This window comes from Oryx dammah, unplaced genomic scaffold, assembly GCF_014754425.2.
Source record: "Oryx dammah isolate SB20612 unplaced genomic scaffold, SCBI_Odam_1.1 HiC_scaffold_15, whole genome shotgun sequence".
Lineage (NCBI taxonomy): Eukaryota > Metazoa > Chordata > Mammalia > Artiodactyla > Bovidae > Oryx > Oryx dammah.
This window is the reverse complement of record NW_024070199.1, coordinates 35,885,659-35,910,529: the sequence shown is the minus strand read 5'-3', so window position 1 is coordinate 35,910,529 and position 24,871 is coordinate 35,885,659. Positions and strand designations below refer to the sequence as shown.

The 24,871-nt window shown below is 47.3% G+C and overlaps 1 protein-coding gene across 6 annotated transcripts in view; it reads right to left on the bottom strand.

Annotated features, from left to right (window-relative positions):
• The window catches only part of CD6 (CD6 molecule), a 44,988-nt gene extending 23,794 nt beyond the window's left edge, over nt 1-21,194 (bottom strand). For 3 of the 6 annotated variants that reach the window (XM_040255907.1, XM_040255908.1, XM_040255912.1), the window contains exon 1: nt 20,953-21,193. In XM_040255907.1, the coding sequence (XP_040111841.1) occupies nt 20,953-21,013 (61 nt within the window). In that variant the 5' untranslated portion in view covers nt 21,014-21,193. Of the gene's footprint in view, nt 1-20,952 lie in introns of all 6 variants that reach the window. The other 3 variants (XM_040255909.1, XM_040255910.1, XM_040255911.1) reach the window with 2 other exon arrangements.
• Nucleotides 21,195-24,871: the final 3,677 nt, after the last annotated feature.

Genomic DNA, 24,871 nt, shown 5'->3' with positions numbered 1-24,871 from the left:
CCTAGAAAGGGCGTGGGGACATAAGGAAAACTCAAGGCACAAGCTATGGATTGAATATTTGTGTCTTCCTAAAAATTAATATGTTGAAGCCCTAATTTCCACTGTGATGGTATGAGGAAGTGGGGCTTTGAGAGATAACTTGGGTGAGATGAGATTAAGAGTGTGGGGCCCTCATGATGGGGAAAAAAAGTGAGAGACCTAAGATCTCTTTATCCTGTGAGAGTATAGCAAGAAGGCAGCCGTCCGCAAACCAGGAAGAGAACCCTTACCAGACACTGAAGCTGCTGGCACCTTGATCTTGGACTTCTTAGCATCCAGAACCGTGCGAAACAAATGTTTGTTGTTTAAGCCACAAACATTTAAACCACCCAGTCTGTGGTATTTTGCTGTAGCAGCCCAAGCTAAGGCAGCACATGATTGAGAGAGCAAGGTGATGGCAAATATTTCAAGGGTCCCAGACCCGAAAGTCCTCAGTCACTCGGGTCAAAGAAATCAACCTTTTTAACTGTCTTTTGTCACTATATTGTACAACCCAGGATGCTCACCTGCCTTACATCCTCCCTTCATGCCAGACTGAATTCCCCCACTTTCCATCACCAAACCCAGGGGAGGTGAAGGACAGCAACTCACAATCTGCATTGAGAGGAAGCTCAAAGATTAGATCAAGCAACACCACCGGTTTGGGGCATGTTCAGTTCCTGGAACTCCTCTTTCTCTCATGCTCAAGAAAGTGAGGGCGTGTGAGCGACGTTATCCTGAAAGCTGAGAAATGAGTCTATTGCTGGTCTGCATTCAGTTCCATTAACATGTGCCGAACTCGGACCACATGCAGGGCCTGGCCCAGGTATTAGGGAGGAGAGAGTGGATGGGATGATCCCGGGAGTGGCAGAATCCACAGCCTCCCTGGCACTGCTTCACAGTCAGCACTCTCGGGAAATTCTTTTTTCAGGTTCCAACACATTTATTGTCTTGTAGCAACACAGTTACTAGTAGCAAGTTACTAGTGGAACAGTTACTAATATAAGATCAGACATTTTATCAGACATATGTATTTGATGTGAACACAAAAATGAACACAAAAACATTCAACATCACAAATCATTGTGCTGTACTGTGCCCAGTCACTCAGTCGTGTCCGACTCTTTGTGACCCCAAGGACTGTAGCCCTCCAGGTTCCTCTGTTCACAGGGATTCTCCAGGCCAGAATACTGGAGTGAGTTGTCATGCCCTCCTCCCGGGGATCTTTCCAACCCAGGGGTTGAAGGCAGGTCTCCCACATTGCAGGCAGATTCTTTACTGTCTGAGCCACCAAGGAAGCCCAAGAATACTGCAGTGCATAGTCTATCCCTTCTCCAGAGGAACTTCCCAACCCAGGAATTGAACCAGGGTCTCCTGCATTGCAGGTATATTCCTTACCAGCTGAGCTACCCGGAAAGCCCCATGAATCATTAAGGAAACGCAATCAGGAGCTGGTGAGCCACGTCTCCACACTTTTAAAACAGGCAATATTCAAAATACTGATCGGAGGAATACTGGTGAGGAATACAGGGGAACTGAAATGCTCCCATAGTGTCACTGGGAATGCAAATAGATACAGTCATTCATTTTATGAAACCACATGTTCATATAAAGAGTTTTACGTATATGTTCATAGTAAGCTTATCTGTAATAACCAAACAAGAAACAAACAGGAAGTTCTTTTTTCATGATTTAGAGTGGGGACCTTGGGAACCGACAGAATAGCAATCTGAACCCATCTCTGTCAATCACCAGCTGTGCAACCTTGGGAAAGTCTCTGGGCTCTGTTAGATGGGTTTTAACCTGGCGCTGGGCATAATACATGGGCCACATTGGATTGCTTTGAGGAGTGCATGGATGGCATATGTAACATGTTTAGGACTGGTACAGCTGCCATTACATCCCCGACTCTGAAGCTTTGATCGACTTTCTCCTGTTCAGTCCTGAATGGACATGGAAGGGCAGCTGGCCACTGACTATCTTTATGTTCATCGCAGGCATAAAGATGGATCTGAGGGTGCCCCAGTTTTCTCTGCAAAGGGACAATTCCAGTTCCCCCCAGACATCCTTCTTTCTTCCTGCCTCCTCATCTTTCTTAGGAAGCTTAGCAGAGCTGCCTCACACTCACAACTCACTATTCCCTTCCTCACCTCTACAAACATGTCATCCAGCATTCCTAGAGATGAGATAGGGACTGCAGTTTCCATGGTAACGAGTTCCTTTAAAAGCAAAGGCTCTCTGGTCTTGGCCACAAGGCTTGCTCAGGCTCCCATGCCAGATGATACCTTCCCTGCATCTACCAGATGGTAAGATGGGACACCAGAGAGCACAGAGGATTGTGAAAAAAAAAAAAAAATCCCGAGGCATAACAAGAAGGATATGGCTCCAAGTGAGCCCAGCAGGCCAGAGATACTGGCCTTTTACTAACTGCATCTTCTTGATCCCCCATAAGAATTCAGACCATGGCAAGAGGCGGACATCCAGGTTCTTCCTCTAGATTTCAATTCAGTTGGTCTTGGATGGGGTCCTAGAATCTGGTTTGGGTAGAACCATCTACCAGGGTTTTGGCAGCAGAAATAGCACTGGATTGGAACTGAAGAAACTTGGGTTTGAAAACCAGTTTCTTCCTGACTATGAAAACCTTGGGCGAATCTCTTCATATGCCCAGCTTGCCTCACTCACCTCACAGGTAATAAAAACCTCACAGGACTGAAACAAGATCACATAAAACTCCAATACCTTGGCCCCAGTGAGACCTATGACCCTGCAGAATCAACAAGCACAATGTACGCGTGTGATAGATGTGTGTGTGCATGTGTGCAATAAGTGGTAAAAGCAGAGTATAATAAAATACAAAGGGCGAGGGCTTCCCTGGCAGTCCAGTGGTTAAGAATCTGCCTTGCAATGCAAGGGACACTGGTTTGATCCCTGGTCCAGGAAGATCCCACATGCCGCAGAGCAACTAAGCCTGTGAGCCACAACTACTGAGGCACGTGCACCAAGAGTCTTTGCTTCAAAACAAGAGAAACCACTGCAATAAGAAGCCTGTGTACCACAGTGAAGAGTAGCCCCTGCTCACCACAACTAAAGAAAGCCTGAGTGCAGCAACAAAGACCCACCAGTCAAAAACTAAATTAATTAAATTAAAAAATCTTTTTTTAAAAAATTAAGCAAAAAAATACACAGAATGATCACATTCTTATAACTATAATGCACAGAAAAAATGGCCAATGAGGCCTCATAGTATTGAAGTTGCTGATATCTTGACTCCAAAACGATACCTTTCTATTTATAGCTTAGAAAAATATTCGCTGACATGTTCACACGCAGACATGCACAGGGATTTTTACCACAGCACTGCTTGTAATCAGAGAAAATTAAAAGTAATCTAACAGTTCACGAGCAAGAAATCATTAAAGAAACTGCTATATTTATAGAACGAATTATTTCATTAAAAAAGTGAACTAGATCTATATCTACCTACCTGGCTAGATCTTCGAAACATATTCTGAGCAAGAGAAGTAAGTTGCAGAATAATATGTCCAGTATGATACCATGTATAGAAAAATATGGTGGACGTACTATCTATTGAGTATTGATACATTTTTGTGTAATAAAAATATAACACATGGAGGAGAAGGGACACACCACACTTTGGAGCATGAGTGTTCTGGGGAGAGAGGGATAAGAAAATATTTCAGCTGCATCTGTGTGGTTTTCTTCCTTATTAAAACAGATCTGAGAAAACATGGCAAAAAGACCAGCACTTCCTCCGTCTGGGTGGTAGGAATGTCTAGGGGTCGTGGAAACACTCTCAGTGCACTTCTGTGTGTTTGCAATATTTCTCTCTAACAAAATGTCTGGAGGTGGTGGTTTAGTCGCTAAGTTATGTCCGACTCTTGTGACCCTATGGACTGTAGCCCACCAGGCCCCTCTGTCCATGGGATTCTCTAAGCAAGAATACTGGAGTAGGTTGCCTTTTCTAGAAGGTTCTATAACAGGGTAATAACAACAGTTTTTATTACAGGTAGGTTTTTTTCTTTGTATTCCCGAAGTTGCTAAATTCTGTAATTTTACATTATATGTAATGTAATAATGAAAATGAAAGCAACGCTTTTTAAAAATGACAACATATGCGAAGAAAACATTTGTGAATTGCTTGAATCATATCAATGCTCCTGCCAATGAGCTTACTCGGATGTTTTTTAAATTCTTTTGTTTTCTTCACGATGCTTACAGAAAAGTACTATTATTCCCACTTTACAAATGGGGAAATTTAGGGTCCAAGAGAGGTGGAGGAACTTTCTAGAACCAGGGCTCATAAGAGGCAAAGCAGGATTGGAACCCAGACAGAGGGTTTCCTAGACTGCCTGCTCAGGAAGTTACTACAGGAGAGGTGACCTTTGAGCTAGGCCTTGATGGTCAAGGGACATTTCTTTGGGGCATATTTACTGAAACAAGAGCTTTATGTATGTTGTCACACAGAACCCACATGAAAACCCTGTGAGGAGGTGCTATTAAGAGACCCATTTTACTGACAAAGAGACTCAGAGGAACTATTACTAACCCAAGGTCACAGAGCTTGGCGGTGACAGAGCCAGGATAGAAATCCAAGTCTGTTCTCCAGAGTCACCCTTTCCACTGTGCCAGGCAGCATCCGCAAGTGAGAGGAGGAGAGGGGCATTCTGGATAGGGGGGCACAGCACGTGCAAAGGCCCGGAGGCAGGATAGGGCCTGCCATGTTTAGGTAGAAACTCAGGTATGTGAAATGAAAGAATAAAATCCCCCAGAGCCCAGCCCTCTGTGCAAAGTGCAGGGTTGCGTTTCAGTGGAAGCTGAAACTCTGCTGGGTCATGCAGGATTTTCCAGGGGGCCCGTCCCCACCCACCGGCTCACAGGAGTGACTCTGGGTCAAAGTTGCCGAGAGCTGCTGGAGCAGCAGTTTCTGGGTAAATGAAGCTTGTGTGTGGGCAAGAGGTGAAAATCCCCCCAACTCTCAGAGGGTGATGCTGACACCTTCCTGAGATGGTCTATAGCCCCCTTAAGAGAAGGACGCCCTTAATGTCAATATCTAGAAGCTGTTGGAAGTCACTGGCACCCTTCCTAGGAAGGCAACACAGTCCTTCTAAGCAGGAGGTACCTCGGGCTTGGAACAGAATGGGGACCAACTCTGGCTCAGCATGTGTCCATCAGCCTCACCCCTCCCACCATCACCCACCTCCACTCTCTAAACAAATCCAGACCCAAATCCAGGTTCAGAGGGGAAGCTGAGAAGACACGGGGGAATGTTCAGCCTGAATCTCCAAGGCCATCTTGTGCCATTTAGCAGCCGAAGGCCGGCAGCGGTCAATGGCCACGTGGCCAACCAGACCCATGAGTTCAAGTGCAGGAGATAAATTTGGGTTCCCTGAGTGGTGGTAGCATGTGTGTTTACCTGCTTTTACAAACAACACGTGCTCTCTAATTACTTTCCGTTGGACCCACTGAAGTCTCAGTTTTCCAGATGAGAACTCAAACTGACTTGCTCAAGGTCACAGGCACTAAGAGGTAGAGCCAGAATTCAGCTTCTGGTCTCTCTAAATTCAAGCCCACGTCTGGGCTGTGGGGCCGTAGCGTCACCCCACACTCCCCTTCATAAGTCTTGTCTAGGGAGCTTCCAAGGTGGCTCAAACCCCTTTCACGTTCTTGCTTATCCCAAACCTTAGTCTGGAAGGTGCCCTTCCTCCCTTCCTTCCTTTCCTCTTTTCATGCCTCCTTCTCTTCTCCCTCCCTCCCTCCCTTTCAGCCAGGCTCTGTACCAGCCCCTCACCATGGTGGGGGACAAAGGTATATTCATAGTTGATTATGATCAAATAGAAGTGCTAATCCGAGCATCAGAACAAAGTGCTCTGCAAAGAATAGCGATGAGAGGCCATAACTTTGACAGGGACAGTTGAGAGGGGTCTCAGAGGGTGAGTAGGAGTTCTCAGGGATGAGAATGTGATGGACAGCAGGAGATATCCCAGTCTCTGCCAAACAACCTGGGGAATCTAACATGTATCTTTCCAGAGGGTAAGCGGGCTTGGAGGCAAGAGCACGTGGGGCAGTGAACTTTCACCCTCCATGTCACCCTTTCTCCTCACCAGTAGCCTGGCACCACGGGGCTTCCCCCATTCTTCCTCACAAAAGTGCTTGAGCCCTGACTTAAATGCTGAGAAAACCTTGTTGCTTTCTCAGCCCCTGAACCCCAATGATGGGTAAGATCTCTGGCCAGTATCAAAAGAAGCCTTCAGGACTTCCCTCAGTGGTCCATTGGTTAAGAATCCTCCTGCCGATGCCCGGGACATGGGTACAACCCCTGGTCCAGGAAGATTCCACATATCACTGGGCAACTACACCCGTGAGCCACAACTACTGAGCTGGAGCTCTAAAGCCCTCGAGCTGCAACTACTGAAGCTCACACACCCTAGAGCTCGTGCTCTGCAACAAGACAAACCGCTGCAATAAGAAGCCCACGCACCACAGCTCGAGAGTATCCCTCGCTCACCACAACTAGAGAAAGCCTGTGCTCAGCAATGAAGACTCAGTGATGCCAGAAATAAACAAATTAATTTAAAAGATAAAATAAAGAAGCCTTTTAACTGGGGCAAGCAGAGAGCCAGCTGAATGTCTAGTCAGTGCCAAAGTATGCTGGACCCTTGGAAAGTTTTGCAGAGGTTTAAGGTGGGCATCCCAGGCTCTAGCAACCAACACCCACTGCTTTGGTATAAGTGTCTGGCTCAGCCAACTGACCTCCCAACCTATTCCCAGCTGCATCCCACCCTCCTAATCCACTCCGCTGGCTGGAGACTCTGTTTCTAAACTCCAGAGTCCTGGGGAGCAGAGACGTCAAGCCATCTGTGCAGGGCCAGGGTCAGCATGGCAGAGCTGGAAGCCGATGGGCTTCCCAGGTGGTGCTGGTGGTAAAGAACCCACCTGCCAATGCAGGTAGACGTAAGAGACACAGGCTCGATCCCTGGGTTGGGAAGATCCCCTGAAGGAGGACACAGCAGTCCACTCCAGTATTCTTGCCTGGAGAATTCCATGGACAGAGGAGCCTGGCGGGCTGCAGTCCATGGGGTCACAAAGAGTCGGACATAACTGAAGCGACTTAGCACACAGTCACAGGCTTTGAAGTCGAATCTCATCTCTTCCTCTTAATACTAGGATCTGGATTTCTTTTCTTTTCTTAAAAAGAAATGTTATCGGCATACAGTATTGACTTTAAATGTGGTGTTAGTTTCACGCATACAGCAAAGTGAATCAGTTTTACGTGTAAAAGTAGCCACTCTTCTTAACCTCTAGTATCCTCCGCGATCTTTGTCCACGAAAGTGGTGACATTAACAGCCACCTCCTGGCGATGCTGGGAGATTGAAAGAGAAAATGATTGTCATGGGGCCTGACTCTCCCTAACAATTCAGCACTGCGCTTACACAGTCCTTTACTGCAATTCTGAAGCCCTCAGATACCACTGGGTTTTTCATAACTCTGTGAGTGGCCTTCCCGACCTGAAATAATGCAGGGTTGTTTCATGGTCTTTATTTATTCTGTACGGTGTGAAAAATCATATATTTTGCTGCAGAAATGTTAATGTACTTGGTTACAGGGGCTGCTCAGGCCCCTGCTGAGACATTATATAGCATATGATAATACTTCACTTCAGAGAGCAAGAATTGGGGAAGCTGACATTCTGGTCATACTCATTTTCCCTCAGAGAGGTTCAGAAATTTGCCCAAGGTCACAGAGGAGGTGGTGGAGCTTGAGAGCAAATGCTGGTCTCTGAGACCCCAGAATTCACATGCGCACAGCCATTCTGATAAACATTCATCAGAACCAACACAGTGCCCCTCAGCGCACCCACCTCCATACTGATGAGACTAAACACCCACCACGCCCCAGAGCCTCACACAGTCCCTCTTTGACAACAAAAGGCCATGTTGTGTGAGGGTGCTGGGTGAGATCTCTTTTAATGTGGCTATTATAACATTTTTACAATAAGGATGACTAATGCTTACATTGTGTCTGAATTCTCAGCTGGAACTGGGTGGGAGTGACAAGGAGAGATGGTAGAATGGAGACTAGCCATTATTATGACCTTGGGTAAGTCCCTGTCCCATTTTGGGCCTCAGGGTCTCCACAGTGAAAATGGGTGAGTTGGGCAAGCTGGGGTCAGCCAGACGGGTTTGGGTTCTATTGCCTCCAACGACCCCTGATTTGAGGCTGCCAAGCAGACAGTGCTTCAGAACACAGCTCCCACTGTCCCCACCACCTCCACCCAGCTGGTCCTTCCACCAGCTATGCAGTATTTCCTAAGCAAATGACCTTCAGATTCAAGATTAAATTGTATTGAATCCCATAGTAAGCAAAGGATTCCTTTTTCAGTTCTTCAGTCCTGGGGATTGCAAGTCTTATTGTCATGCTTCTCTACTTTTAATGTCTAAGATTTTTTAACACAGGGAGAGCTGACTTAGGTTTGGATAGCAGGCTAGTGAATGACACAGTCATTCTGAGGGACTCATCTGTTTATATGGATATAATCAACTTATTGAAGTAACATTGGTTTGAGATATAGGAAACCTGGAGACTTTCAAGGTTTAAATAAACTTACTTAGATTTACATACAAAGTTGACTATAAAAAATATTTGTTAAATAACTGTATATACATAAGGACTTTCCCGATGGCTCAGGACTTTCCCTCATATACATAAGGACTTTCCCGATGGTAAAGAATCTACTTGTAATGCGAGAGCCACAAGAGATACTGGTTCAATCCCTGGGTCAGAAAGACCCCATGAAGAAGCAAATGGCAACCCACTCCAGTATTCTTGTCTGAAAAATCCCATGGACAGAGAAGCCTGGCTGCCTACAGTCCAAAGGGTCAAAAAGGGTCAAACAGGACTGAGTGAGTAAGCACAAGGATGAATCACATCACATCCTTGTACACTTAAAACTCTCTGATTTCCCATTTCCTCTGGATTAATTCCAAGTCCATACTGATGTTTTCCTTGACACTGCCAACCTTTCCATCTCCGGCTCCCCCCCGCCCCCCGTAATCTCCTCCAGCGTGTCAAACTCACTTCCGCCTCAGGGCCTTTGCACCTGCCATGCCCTCTGCCTGGAATGTCCTACTCCCTGATCTCAGCAAGGCCGGCTCATTTCATCAGTCAGATCTCTGCTCACAGGCTCTCAGAGGCCTGTCCTAAATCTCCATTCCAGTCTCTCTATCTGCCTTCCTTGGTTCTACTTCCCTTATAGCACATATTCCTCTCTGAAATGATACTATTTTAAAAATGTTTTAGGGGAGTTCACCTCAAGGCATGTGGGATCTTAGTTCCCTGATCAGGAATCGAACCTGCACTCCCTGCATTGGAAAGCAAAGTCTTAACCACTGGACTTCCAGAGAAGTCCCAGTACTAACTTTTTAATGTGTTTATTTGTTTATCTATTTTCTACTCTAGAATATAAGCTCCTTAAAGTCTGGAGCTTTGTCCCACTTCCTCTGTGGCTGAAAACAGTGCCTGCTCATAATAGGAGCTCCACAAATTAATGGCAGGAAGCTGTAAAGGTGAAGGGAGGGTGGCCAGGGAGCAAGGCAGAGCCCACCGGGCACCACAGGAAGGCCGGCAAGATGGCGGCCGTCAGAGGCTCAGCCTGAGGGCTCTCACACATGGCCCCGTCAGCACCAGCCTTCCAGACACTGAGCCAACTGGTTCCCACCCACTGAGCCAGCAGAGAAAGCCATGTCAGCAATTATACCTGTCAAAGAATGAAGGCTTTACCACATCACCATCAAGACACTATCATGATAATAAAATTCAGACTGGTATCAGCCATAATATTACTATGAGTGGATAAAGATTTGAAGAGGACCAAAATATTTATATATTCTCAGAGACTCTGCCCATAAGAGACATATTCATTACAAAGGAGATGAGTGACTTTACCTGCAGACAGCACCTTAATCCAAGCAACCCAAGTCAGACCACTGGTAATGGGATGAGTTGATACTACATCCGAGAAGGACTCAGCTTCATTTTTGTAACACTCCTGACAAAATAAGAACAACTAACCACGAGGGACCTTCAGACAAGGCCTGAAGAGTAATATTTTATAGAAAAACTAGCCTGCACTCTTCAAAATGATCAATATCACGAAAGAGAAAGAAAATCTGAGCAAATGCTCCAAAAAATCAGGAGAGTGAAACACAATACACTCCATAGAATTTTCTTTTGCCTCTAAGGTAAATTGCTTTGGAAAAATCTCAGAAAGTTCTGTAGATTATTTTTGTAGTGATGTTAATCACCTGATTTTGAGAAATGCACTGTGGTTACATAAGAGAACGCTCATTTTTTTTTTTTAGGACATGTTGACATATTTAAGAGAAGGGGTCATTATGTCTACAACTTGCTCTCAAGTGGTTTAAGAAAAAATATGGTAGAAAAATAGAGAAAATTATAAAAAGTATTAACCAGTCAGGGAGTCTGAGTAAAGAGCACAAGGAAAATCTTTGTATTATTTTTGCAGCTTTGCAGGAAGTCTAAAATTGTGCTGAAATAAATTAAAAAAAAAAAAACTGAAATACTGAGCTAGAAAGAAGGCTAGGAATTGAGGAGCCATTGAGATGGTGGAGGCAAAGTGGCTGCAGGAAGCCAGCTCCTCGCCTCACAAGGCTGACCTCTTAGAGACCAGGGTCAGTTGTGTTCACCTTAAACCACGTCAGCCCACAGCGCTCCCCTGACAGATCCACATCGAGGTGGGGGAACTGAGGACGCATGTGGGCCCTCTGGGTAATGCGTGGAAGGGACCCAGGGCACAGCCTGCAGAGCAAACTTCTCACCCCTGACCATGACCCTGGGTGCCTCACTCCCCACTTTGCACCTCACTTCCCTCCTCTGACAAATGGGTAGATGTCAGTGACTGGCAGCCCTCTGGCGATGAAGTCTTCCAACTAAGCTTGTTGTTGTTGTTCAATCACTAAGTCGTGTCTGACTCGTTGCGACCCCATGGACTCCAGCACGTCAGGCTACCCTGTCCTTCACCATCTCCTAGAGTTTACTCAAACTCATGTTCATTGATTCGGTGATGCCACCCAACCATCTCATTCTGATATTTCTAGAATCCCATCTGGAGAGTGCAGCATATCTCTCCAAGAAACTTGATTCATTTGGCAAGTATGTTTACTTTAGCTGAAGGAAAGACAGAAAGATGGTCTCACTAAGCAGAATGAGGAGTGAACGTTCTCCCTGTGCTGGACACGCTTCTCCACCTCTGCCTCAACTCCCCCACCCCAGCTCTGCTCCCAGGCACCCCTCCTGGAAGAGATGAACACAACTAGCAAAAACTTATGTCGAAGTATAGAGAAAATCTTTCCTGAAGCCCTATTTCAGAAGAAGCAGCTGGTAGGGATGGGTTGGTCAGAGACCAGAAAGCCACTCTAGTCCCAGTTCAGTCAGCAACTGTCTGCATGGCTCCAGTTTTCCGAGCATCACTCCTGCAAGATGGCAGAGCCACACATGGTTTTGCACACAGCTGAGGACACAGTGACTTCACCTTTGTGTTCTCCTCGGCTCAGAGCTCAGGAGGTGATTTTCAAATTGAAAGCGGGGCACTCAGATAAGACCCTCAGGACACCTTGAGAAGCTGTCAGCTCTGAGGAGCCCCTCATTCAGGACCTCACAGCCCAGGCCCCCAACCCTCCACGCAGACTCCCTGAGCTGGGCTGGCCCTACCTGGAGAACCCAGCCTGGTTCAGGGTCACAGTGGAGTGGTCAGGGTGACCTGGAAACTTAGAGGCTGGAACTTCTAATGTGTTCTGCCACCTGTGATACACAGTGGAGATCTGGGGCATCCCCCTTGCAGGGGAAAAAAAGGGGGTCTCTTTTCCATTATACTACCCTAATCCAGCATTCCCCAAGGCCCCCACGGGCTCCTCCTCAGCCCATTTGCCCTGCCTCCCTGCCTGGGCTGGCCTCTTGGGGGCTGCTTCAGCTGCCGTTTTTAGGCAGAGGCAGTTTGGCCGCAGGAGTCTACAAAATGGTGGGCGGAAACCCTGGCTTCCCTCTGCTGTCCCCGAGAGCTCCCGCCCTGAGGCCCAGCTCCACACCCTGGCCATGGGGCTCTTTGGGGCCCCAAGGAGCCCTGTGTTTCCCCAGGTACTTCACAGCCAACATCTCATACAGCCTCATCCCAACCCAGGGCTCCGGAGGTTGCCACTGATCCCGCTTTACAACTGGGGAAACCGAGGCTAGGTGGAAGCTCGGCTGGCCAGGAAATGGCTTTTGACACACAAGTCCCTTCTAGAGTTTCTTCACACTCACTCCATGACAACCCAGCTGAGCTGAAAACTCTCCAGAGAATGGGAGACCTTTCCTAGAAAAATTGATGTGGATGGGTTCCCAAACCCTGTCATCTTCCAGGGCAGGGAAACATTACGGATTTGGAGGCCCAGGCAGCACAGTGGATAAGAATCTGCCTACCAGTGCAGGGAACACGGGCTCAATCCCTAGTCCAGGAAGATTCCACATGTCTCAGAGCAACTAAGCCCGTGCCCCGCAACTACAGAGCCTTTGTGTTGCAACTCCTAAAGCCTGAGAGCCTGGAGCTTGTCCTCCGCAATAAGAGAAGGCACCACAATGAGAAGCCTGCATCCAAGAGTTGCCTCAACTCACCGCAACTGCAAGAGAAACCCCACGTAAAGCAAGAAAGACACCAATGCAGCCAAAAATAAATTACTAAATAGAATTTTTTAAAAAAGATCTGGCACCTAATAGTTAGCTGCGAGCCTTGTTAAAAACAAGGGGCCCCAAATGGGGTTGCTTATGCTAAGCCCTACATCACCAAGTCGAGACTTTATGGTTTCACCTGACCAGGGCTAGTTAAGTCATCTGCCTGTTAGACCCTGCCATTCCTAAAAGAAAGCAATTTTGTGATAACCAACAAAGACCTACTGTATAGCACAGGGAACTATACTCAACATTTTGTAATAACCTATAAGCATAAATAATCTGGAAAACATAGATATATATGTATGCATAACTGAATCACTTTGCTGTATACCTGAAACTAACAGAGCATTGTAAACTCTGCTCAATGTTATGTGACAGCCTAGATGGGAGAGGGGTTTTGGCGAGAAAGGATACATGCATTTGCATGGCTGAGTCCCTTCACTGTTCACTTGAAACTACCACATCATTGTTAATCAGCCATACCCCAATACAAAATTTAAAGTTTAAAGTTCGAAAATAAAATAAAAATCCCCCTTAATATACCTGTCCTTTCTGTCAGAGCGCATGCTGCCGATTCTAACTGCTTTTTGCTCTTTAAAATCTTTACTGCATTAAAAGATTTTAATATGCCTCAGTTTATCTTTCAACCGACTATTCGCTGTGCCATCCAGGAAAAGTCACTTCACCTTTCTGAGCCCCTGACACTTGATCAGTAAAGTGGCGCTCATAATCAGACTTCACAGGGCTGTGAGGAGGGCAAAACAGGTGTATGAGTTTACAAAGCACTGCCCATTTGGCCTGGCGCAGGCACATGTATGGTCTGTGTGGGCCGTCTCTGTGCCAGTCTCTGTGCCTGGCATGCTCACTGCATCCTCATGACACAACAGTCTGGGTGAGTCAACAGAGAGAGAGCCTGGCATCCAGCTCTTCTGGGCTCTGGGGCCCTACCCACCCAACAGGCCTTAGGCCTTGCTCTCCAGATTCTGCTCAAATGGTCCTTTTGCCTGAAATGCTTTTTTTTTTTCCTTTAACTTTTTAATTTGAAATTATAGACTCACAAGAAGTTGCCAGAATAGCACAGAGAAATCCCAGATACAGAAGAACACAGAAAAATCCAGCTTCCCTGGACGGTGACCCACTGTAAAACTAGAGTAACTCACCAAAACCAGGAAGTAGATAACCACACAACACAAGGATCTGACCAGCTTTTGCAGGCATTCATTTTTTTTTTAATGTCAAAGAAAGTAAATAAATAATTTTTTTAAAGTGTCTTTGGGCCTAAGATATCTTTTGCCATCATATTTTGGTATGCAAAGCCTTCTTGTCCCCATGTCCAGCCCCTCTCTGGCAAGTTCAAGCTCTCCCTATTCTGATTTCCAGATCCTGGAAACTGTGCAACCCAGTGATGGAGAACGTGGGTTTTGGAGATCTAAAACCCGTGTTTTAAACTCAGCATCATGGATTTAAATCCATGGAGTTAAGCTCAGCATCAGCCACAGACTGGGGCAAAGTACAGAACTTTCTGAGCCTCTGTTTTCCCACCTATCAATATAAAATGGGGGCAAGCACCCCTGTGTCAAGGGAGGACAGAATAATCATGGCTGGTGCTTAGAGAATGTAAGTTCCCTGCAATGGATGGTGGTTATGACTGTCATCAGATTGCACCTGTTGTCACATCTACCCTGGGCTGACCCTTGTATGTTTTACCACTGTTTCCTGTGGCTCAGCTGGTAAAGAATCTGCCTGCAATGCAGGAGACCTGGGTTTGATCACTGGGTTGGGATGATCCCCTGGAGAAGGGAAAGGCTACCCACTCCAGTATTCTGGCCTAGAGAATTCCATGGACTTTGTAGGCCATGGGTTGCAAAGAGTCGGACACAACTGAGCCACTTTTACTTCAACATTTAACATGTTCAATGTCAAGCCTTCATATCTCAGTGCCAGCTCAGGGCCTGGCACACAGTGAGTGAGTGTGAAGTCATTCAGTCGTGTCCGACTCTTTGTGACCCCATGGACTGTAGCCCACCAGGCTCCTCGGTCCATGAAATTTTTCAGGCAAGAGTACTGGAATGGGTTGCCATTTCCTTCTCCAGGGGATCTTCTTGACAGATGTTAAATAAACATGAATAAATGGAGCCCTCTGCTATGCAAGCTCTCCTTTGGCTTATCGTATCTCTTTGACATGGTGTCTCTTTAGCTTCACTTAGATCATTCCTGGCCTGGTGGGCAGGGTACATGCACAGCAAGTCTGTGAAGGCCGAGCCTTGTGGTGAGAGGCAGCCCATTTGCTCTCATCCATCCCTTAAAAGCCTTTTGGGGGCCCCAGGATCCACCCCTGAGGCCCCTTGGGGCCATCCCTGGACCCAGGCTGCAAGCCTGGGAGGGTACAATATCTGGGAGAGATGCCTCATCCTTGGAGAGCAGCCAGACGGGAGACAGGCCAGGCAGCCTTTCACTGCGGAGAGAGCTCAGAGCTGCCAGTCAGGAGACCTCAGCTCAAGCCCTGGCAGGTCTTAGCCACAGACTTTGGACAGGGCTGAGCCTCGCTAAACCTCAGTTTCCTCACCTACACAATGGGGTCTTCATGTGGGTAAACAAGCTTATGGTACAAACGACATTATGTTAACCACTAAATCCTGTCCTTACATATATGAGATCTTTGTCCTGGCTGTGTAACATTTATAAGTTCACATTTAAGTGGTCACTGACATGGTATTAAATACCACAGGTCTGACCAGAAATGAATAACATTTTTCCATGATGTTTATTTTCACCATTATTACCATTCAGGTGATTGACAATGGCTTTAAGGCAGCAATATATAGGTTTTGTGTTTTTTTTAAGTAAATGTCTTTATACTTTTAAGCATCTATTAAGAATATTAAGCAAATGGTCAGGTAGAATGGCAGCTTTAGTAAACACCTAGAAGGGGCAGGAATGTGGACGGCCAGAAAATGCTGCTCTTCTGACGCACCTCGCCCTGACCAGATGTGGGGAGGGGAGCAGTGATGAGGGTGGGATGGAGGAGTTGGAAGACTCTGAGACTGGGGAAAACAAGGGATCCAGGCATTCCAGCCCCACCAGGGTCTGCTCAGTGCAGGGCTGAGAACCCAGCATGGGATTTAGTTGTGGTCCATGCAGGGGCGAAGGCTGCAGGCCAGGGTGTGTGTGCGGTGAGTGACGGCGGCGGGGGTCTTTTCCTCCAGGCCCCTGTCCCAAAGCCTCAAATGGACCACCTGCTTCCTTGTCCCAGGGGGACGGCTGATGCTTCAGCCTCAGAATCTGACAGCTGGGGTTCTGGCTTAAGTCTCGAGCGTTTCTGTAAGAAATGAGGCTGACTCAGAGCAGGCTTCAATATATGTGAACTGAATGAGGGATGCTGTGGGTAGTGTTTCTCACTCCTTCTGGATCCCTCTGGAATCATCTGTGTTAGGCTGACTGTGCCAGCCCCAATGCCCTAGGAGCTGCCTTGTCTTGTGTTACCACCCTGGTGACAGCCACGTTAACTGTCCTGACCAGGCATATGACCAGAGAACCAGACTAAGCTGGGAGAAATATGGAGGTGGCCGTCATATATTATTTTTAGATGGATGAGTGTTCCCAGACAGGAAGAATATGGGAGATTAAAAAAAAAAAAAAGAATAGTAACCATTTGTTTAATTTAATCCAATCAAGTGGGAAAAGCCCATGAGTTAGGCTCCCCCATCCCTGGGATTCTCCAGGCAAGAACGCTGGAGTGGTTGCTTAGGTTTGTGAAATTTGGATTGTGTGTGGAGAGCCCAGTCTAATCAGAGGGCATGAGCTATCCATCAGCGGCACAAAAGAATGCTATCTCATATTTTGGCAAAACAATAAAAAAAGCAGTCCTCATCTCAGTCCACTGATACAGAAGCTCCAGCCTGCTTGAGATAAGTCAAGTTACCTGCAGTGGTACGACTATTTTCTCCTGGGTAAGTGGCTTTTAAGCCCAGGAAGATTAGAATTTAAAATACACAGGTAATGAAAAACATAAAAACCCATAGTATTTGTACCTTTTTGTCAAGTTTAAGTTGGGTCAGATTCTGCATGTTGGTGTATAAAATCCTGTATTTTAGTGTTTAAGAATTTTTGGCTACTAGAGTTTCTTGGAGAAGGCAATGGCACCCCACTCCAGTACTCTTGCTGGAAAATCCCATGGACGGGGGAGCCTGGTAGGCTGCAGTCCATGGGGTCGCTAAGAGTCGGACACGACTGAGCGACTTCACTTTCACTTTTCACTTTCATGCATTGGAGAACAAAATAGAAACCCACTCCAGTGTTCTTGCCTGGAGAATCCCAGGGACAGGGAAGCCTAGTGGGCTGCCGTCTATGGGGTCGCACAGATTAGGACATGACTGAAGCAACTTAGCAGCAGCAGCAGAGTTTCTCATGTCTGTGACTGAGTTATTGACTCCAGTTGAAATTTTAACCTAAAAAATTAAGAGAATTTGACAATGTCTGTAAACATGATCAAACTACTTAAGAGAATTTAATATTCACTTTGTTTATAACTTAGTTTTTTAGATTTATAAGAATTATTTTAAATCCTTGGTAATGCTGTGTTTCTTAGAGGTATTTGAGTCATTTATAAGACAATCAAGTACATTCAATTTATAAATGCAGTGTCTGAAAGAACGCACAGCAACCCACTCCAGTTTTCTTGCCTGGAGAATCCCAAGGATGGAGGAACCTAGCGGGCTACAGTCCATGGGGTTGCAAGAGTTGGACATAATTGAAGTGACTTACAAGTACCCATGCATAAATGCAGTGTAGAATATCTAAGGCAGTGATCTCTAGTATAAATGTAATATACGCTCCATACATCATTTTAAATTTTCTGTCAGCCACATTTTTAAAAAGGAATAGGTAAGCTTAATTGTAACAGTAGTACTTTTACCTAATATATCTAAAATATTTTCATATCAATGTGTAATTAATATAAAAGTTATTAATGAGTTATTTTTACATTCTTTCTTTGAACACATCTCTAAACTCTGCTCTGTATCTTACATTCCTAACACATTTCTCTTTGGATGACCGTATTCGGACGGTACATTGTAGTGGCCGCTAAATTCGACATCACAGATCTAAGGGAATTAAATCAGCTACATTTGTAAGTGGTATTCATTATTTAAGGAGGTTTACTCTGTTCAACCTGACTTGTTGAAATATTAATCAGAGTCCTTGAGAGCCGTTGTTTAAAAGCTATTGGACTTATAAAGAAAATGAGGTCTGTGTATTTACAAGGCAAGGAAATAATAGATTTTTTTTTAATTGTTAATTTAAGAAGCTATTTTTTAAAGTGACCACATATAGCCTTTCCAAGTGCACAGCAGCAGCCCTTGAGGACCTCGCCAACCATAGTCCAGATGGAATTCGAGTCACTGGCTTCGGTTTGGCCCCGGCAGGAATGGCTAGGTTCTTTGTTCCCGCGTCTCTCATACTGTCAGATATGATGGTGCCCTTCAGGACTGTCTGTCCAAAGCTCCCCATTCCACACAAACTGAGGTCTAAAGCTGAGAAGCCCTACTACAAGGTGACTGAGAGGCAGGGTGACAGGGATCCATCTATGGTCTCCTGACTCCCCCACTCACCCCTCCAAAACTCCCCAGTCAGGGGTTTCTGGCTCCTTCTCTCCACCTCTCCACCCACCCCTGGCTGATCTGGAAATTGAGGCAGAACTGGAGGGTAGGTGGACCAATAGTTCTCCGGCCCAGGCCTCTAGGGAGCACCAAGGGAGAAGTGAGAAGCGTGGGTCTCTAGACCCTGGTCCCTGCCCTGGTCACTCATCAGGACAGACCAAAACCTGCTGAGAGGCCAGCCTGGCCAGAGAAACTGCTCCGCAAGGCCCAGGATGGGACCTGAAGCTGGGACTGCAAAGGGGAGAAGGACAGGGGAGGCCAACCCAACTCCAAAGAGCCGTGATCAGGTCCACCACGACACGAGAGAGCCAGACTCCACGTGCCACGTGCCTGGTAAGCTGCCCGGGCCACATGCAGCCATGGGGGCAAAGCCTTGGAACTTCCTCATGGACCTCATCCTCCCACCTCCCCTTCCTTCCTCCCTCTTCTCCGCTGCTTTTCTTTCTTTGCTTTTCTTAAGTTCCCTTCTGCCCGAGTGCCCCTATTGTCAGGCCGTATTTCCAAGAACTAGGATCTATACCTCTGGGCACCCTTAGGAGGGTTGAAGGGAGCAGCATTTAATGCCATTTAATCACAGAGCAAGGAAACTATTCCTGCCTAAAGGGCTTTCTCCTGGAGGAGGAAATGGCAACCCACTCCAGTATTCTTGCCTAGGAATTCCCCTGGACAGAGGAACCTGGCGGGCTACAGTCCATGGGGTCACAAAGACTGATACTACGAACAAAAGGGCTCTCAGTCCCCTTGAACAGTCAAGACAAAAATCACAGTTTGGAGGCAGGATGTCTTTATCACCTCCGCATCTCCCCTTTAACAAAGAGGGCTGGCTTTGGGCTCAAGGGCCGTTACATTCTTTTAACTGTCTGCTAACAAGTCGTAAGAACTGGTTTTCACTGCCATATATTTTTATGCTTATCTTTTCCTTTTATTTGTGGCAAATGATGTCAGTTTTCCATGTGTAAATTGTGACATAAAGTTTCCTTTCAAAACTGAACTTGTATTAGTAACAAGTGAGTCAATTGAGCATAAATGCAGTTTTGAAAACACGAGGTAACAATCCTGAGAGTGGAGTGGGCCGGGCAGAGCCAAGGTGAAGTGTAGAGAATGGGCCCCAGGTGCCCTCCACTCCACCTTCCTCGGCTCTGCCCAGCCCGGGTTCCCACCTCCATTCAGACACCGTGCGAGGCCAGATCTCAGGGCCTGCAGGCCTTTCAGACCCAGAGCTGAAGCCAGCCACTCATGAAAAACAGAGGACAGAGATGCAGAGTGAGGGGCCATCTGTCTGTCCAGCTCGGAGGCAGAAAGTGGCCGAGCTCCGGAAGCTCCTGGTAGAGTGAGAACAGGCAAGGCCTCTCTTCCAGCCACCTATACGTGCCAAAGTCATACCCATACCCACTCCAGAGCTAATCAGTTTTTCCTGAAGCAGTGTGAAGTCAGGAGGCTGGAAGCACGTGCCTCTAGACACGTGGAGGCAGAGAGAAGAGCCCTCCACAGCTCCCCAGATGCTCCAGGTTTCCCGACGGCACCTTCCAGGGTCTCCCTCACATCAAACTGAAAGCACTTAGCATCCCCATCTCCTTACTCTCCAGACGTGAGGGCCCAGAGCAGCAGGACCTCTGCCACCTTGAACCCCACCCTCCGTGGGGGACCAACAAGCATCCGATGAGCACAGCCCAGTGCCCAAACCTTTCTGCCATCTCTTGCCTGGCCCAGGTCACTCCAGGGGGTGCCTTGGTCCCCATGAGGGCCTCAGGATCAGAAAGGAGCTGGCTCTCAAGAGACTTTCTGCTCATTTGTGCCCTAAACCAGGAGTCCCCAGCCTCTGGGATCTAATGCCTGATGATCCGAGGTGGAATTGATGTAATAATAATAAAAATAAAGTGCACAGTAAATAGAATGTGTTTGAATCATTCTGAAACCATCCCACCCCCACCTTCGTTGGTGGAAAATAAAAAATGTCTTTCACAAAACTGGTCCCTGCCACCCAACAGGTTGGGGAACACTGCCCTAAGCTACCCCAATGGAGTCACCAGAGGCCAGCTGTCCCCTACTCTGCTTGGTTTCCCCGAATTCTGTTACAGGACTACTCTACCATGCGTGGTACAAGCCTGGTGAACCCAGAGCCTCTGCTTTGGGGTTGAAAACACAACCATCAGTGAGCCTGCTTCTCTGGAAGGAAAACGGTTTCTTCCAGAAAGCTGGCAAGAAATCCTTAGCCTATGGATGAGAGGTGTCTCCTTCCTCAGACACTGGGAGCCCATTGATAAGAAGCTTGCATGCTGCCCACATTATTTGACCCACAGGGGTCCTCTTAGCACTGTCCAGGCATAGCCCCAGCCCCTCACAGGGGTGCCTGTACCCACCCTGGGCCCCGAATGCTGTTGGCACAGCTGGGGACCATCCTGGTACCAGACTGTAGTCTTAGCTAGAAGGCTCCAGAAACATGAGCATGAGAAAACAGCCAGAAAGGAGGCCTGGAGGGCAGATTCCAGGCCCTCCCGCAGGAACGGCAGGAGGTGAGGAGGGGGCTACCTGAGAGAGCTGCCATCAGCAATCCAGCAACCACAAAGAAGAGCGCCATGTCTGCCGCCATCTCCGACCGCTATGCGTGCCCGCCGGTGGGAAGCACCATCCCAGGGCCGGGAGGTGGACAGGCCGGTGAGGGCCCCTCGCAGCTGCTCTGCCCCTGGTTGCTCCTGTCTGTAACTCTTTCTTTGCAGAAGACGGCACCCTTTGCACGCATGCGGCCAAGCCCAGCCTCGAGTGTCTCTCACGCCTCTGTACTCTACTTGTGGTTTCGGTCTCCAGGAAGCCAGGCTGGTAATATAGGTGAGGAGAGCCCAGCTGCCTCTACTGCGAGACCACCAAGCCTGGCTAAACCTTAAGAGTCTCAGAGTGAGACACACACACATACATGCACACGCACACACACACACACACACAGGGGCCCAAGGGTCTCCTGAGGAAGAGGGGAGCAGAGCGGGGCAAGCCTCGTTTCTGGAGATCTGGTACATAGTAAGTAAATGCTCCATCAATACATGTTGGAGAAGTGAAGGAACGACCCAGTTCTGTCCTAGTCCATGAGCTCTGGCTCTCATGGGATTGAATCCCATGCTTTCCCTTGCTCTCAGGTGCCGTGATGAATGGGAAGGAGAGTGTAGCTTTGCACATTTAAGAGGGAAAGACTCCGCCTCTGCTTGAACATCGTAAATCAGAACAGTCCTGAGAGATGGTTTTCCCCCACCTCCTTCTGCAGCTAGAGCCACCCCCAGAGATGGCACGGAAGGCTCCAGTTCTCCCTATACCACTGGGTCCCTTTTATTCCTCTGTGGGAGGCAGGCGCGGGAGCTGGGCCCAGAAGGATGAGCAGGTTTTCAACAGGCAGCGTTGCCTGGAAGCTGCTCGGCCTTGAGGAGGGGCAGGAGCGGAAAGGCAGGGGGCTTTGCAGGGGCCGAGGTGGGCCCCCCAGGGCTCCTTGGGAAGTGCTGAGTTGTCCAGTTGGGCTGCAAAGAAAGTTCCAAAAGAGGCAGGGACCAAGCCCAAGAGTAATTAATTCACCACTGTGCTCCCTAGGGGGTCTACATACACGTTAAGTTACTTCAGTAGGGTTCGACTCTATGCGACTCTATGGACTTTAGCCCACCAGGCTCCTCTGTCCATGGGATTCTTCAAGCAAGAACACTGGAGTGGGTTGCCATGCCCTCCTCTAGGGGACCTTCTCAACCCAGAGATTGAACCTGCAGCTCTTATGTCTCCTGCATTTTCAGGCAGGTTCTTTACCACTAGTGTCACCCGGGAAGCCCAGGGGACCTACAGCTAATGCCAAATAAATGTTGTTGAGTCAACGAAGGAAGCGCTCACTTAATCTGGTCGTCCAAATAGAACACATGAAGAGGTTGAGTCCAAGTCCAGGGGAGTCTGTTTCTCTTCTGACCCTTCCCTGATATGACTCCATCTCAAATTCACGAAGCCTGGCCTGACACTGCCCTCATCCTCACTGGTTTTCATCTCCTTATCTGTTGAATGGGGAGGGGACATCTGAAGTTGCTGGTTGTAGAGCCACAGGGAACCAGGTCCCCTTGGGTAAACTCTACCCAGCTCCAGAGTGGAAGAAGTTCTGGCACCAGCTGAGGCTGCCCTCTTGTGGACGGCTCTGAAAGCGCATACAGCAGATAACTGCCTCCCACTTCCATTTTCAACTCCAATAAGAAACACAAAGCTCAACATTCAGAAAACGAAGATCATGGCCTCTGGTACCATCACTTCATGGAAAATAGATGGGGAAACAGTGGAAACAGTACCAGACTTTATTTTGGGGGGCTCCAAAATCACTGCAGATGGTGACTGCAGCCATGAAATTAAAAGACGCTTACTCCTTGGAAGAAAAGTTATGACCAACCTAGATAGCATATTCAAAAGCAGAGACATTACTTTGCCAACTAAGGTCCATCTAGTCAAGGCTATGGTTTTTCCAGTGGTCATGTATGGATGTGAGAGTTGGATTGTGAAGAAAGCTGAGCACCGAAGAACTGATGCTTTTGAACTGTGGTGTTGGAAAAGAATCTTGAGAGTCCCTTGGACTGCAAGGAGATCCAACCAGTCCATTCTGAAGGAGGTCAGCCCTGGGATTTCTTTGGAGGGAATGATGCTAAAGCTGAAACTCCAGTACTTTGGCCACCTCATGCAAAGAGTTGACTCATTGGAAAAGACTCTGATGCTGGGAGGGATTTGGGGCAGGAGGAGAAGGGGACGACAGACGATGAGATGGCTGGATGGCATCACTGACTCGATGGACATGAGTCTGAGTGAACTCCGGCAGTTAGTGATGGACAGGGAGGCCTGGTGTGCTGCGATTCATGGAGTTGCAAAGAGTCGGACACGACTGAGCGACTGAACTAAACTGAAATGAGCTGAAGGAACACTTAGTGAAACATCTTTTGGAGGAAGAGATGAAACCACAGCCCTGCCCTCAAAGAGTTCACAAACACAGGTGACCAACCGCGGACCAGGGTAGGATGAGCACAGTGGGCAGTCTCCTGCTGATAAGCAGCATCCTGAGAGACACATTTGGTTGGGCAGGAGAGATGGTTAAGCTTCCCTCTCTGGCAGTATAGGAGATGGTAAGTGCTGGAAAGTTCTCCTGAAACAAAACACACACAAAAGCTGGATTAAAATATTATAAAGCAGGAGTCCCCAGCCTCTGGGTAACCTCCTGTCAGATCAGTGGCAGCCTTGGATTAGAAATAAAGTGCATTAAAAATGCAATATACTCAAAGTATCCTGAAACCATCCCTCTGCCTGGTCAATGAAAAAATTGTCTTCTACGAAAACGGTTGCTGGTGCCAAAAAGGTTTAAGGATGCATGCATACATGCATGCTCAGTCATATCTGACTCTTTGGGATCCCAGGGACTGTAGCCTGCCAGCCTCCTCTGTTCATGAGGTTTCCCAAGCAAGAATACTAGAGTAGGTTGCCATTTCCTCCTCCAGGGGATCTTCCAGACCCAGGGATCAAACTCACATCCCCTGCATTGCAGGTAGGTGCTTTACTGCTGAGCCACTGGGAAGAAAAGAGTTGGGGGGACCACTGTATAAAGCATCTTTAGAAAAGTCTAGCAGAGGTGGCACGAAATTAAGGTTAATTGTTGGAGTTCAGAAGTGACAAAAAGCACAAATCCAAAGAGGTCGCTGAGAGCAGAAGCTGAGGTTACAAGAACTTCAGTTTGAAGGGACAAAACCTAGAGCTTGAGCAAAGAGTAAAACAGAATCAGGAACCTCCCATTCAAAGCAAAGCAGTGAACAACACCCACAGTGGATGACCCTGGAGAGAAAAACCTTGAAAGGGAGCTGGTACAGAATTCACTCAGCGCAGCCTTGACTCTGAGTGAGAGAAAAAGGAACATCAACCCTGAATTTTAAAACAACAGGAGAATTTAAAGAAAGTAGATAGTTGCTCCCTAGGTACTTGGGAGAAACAAATGGGAAAATACTCCCTGGAGTAACTCAGCTTAAACTCAGGCCTCAAAGAATCCCCATAGAAAAGGTTCACAGGAACAGGAGTACATAGGAAAAAAAAAAAAAAACATAAAATTCAAAACACAGGGGTACTGATCAGGATTCTTTAGAGAAACAGAACGAGTGGAATGTGATTTATTATAAGGATTGCCTCATATGATTTTGGAGGCTAAGAAATCCCAAGATCTCAGTTGGCAACTGGAGATTCAGGAGAGCTGGTGATGAATGTCTAGTCTAAGTGTACAGACCTAAGAACCAACAAAGCTGATGGTGTAAGGCCCACTCTGAGTCCAAGTCCAAAGACAGGATGAGATCAGTGTCCCAGCTCAAAGAAAGACACACTCTTTTACTAGGCCTGTCTCTTCCATTCAGACTTTTAGTGGATTGGATGAGGCCCCCACTCATGGGGGACAGCAACAGGCTTCACTCACTCTACG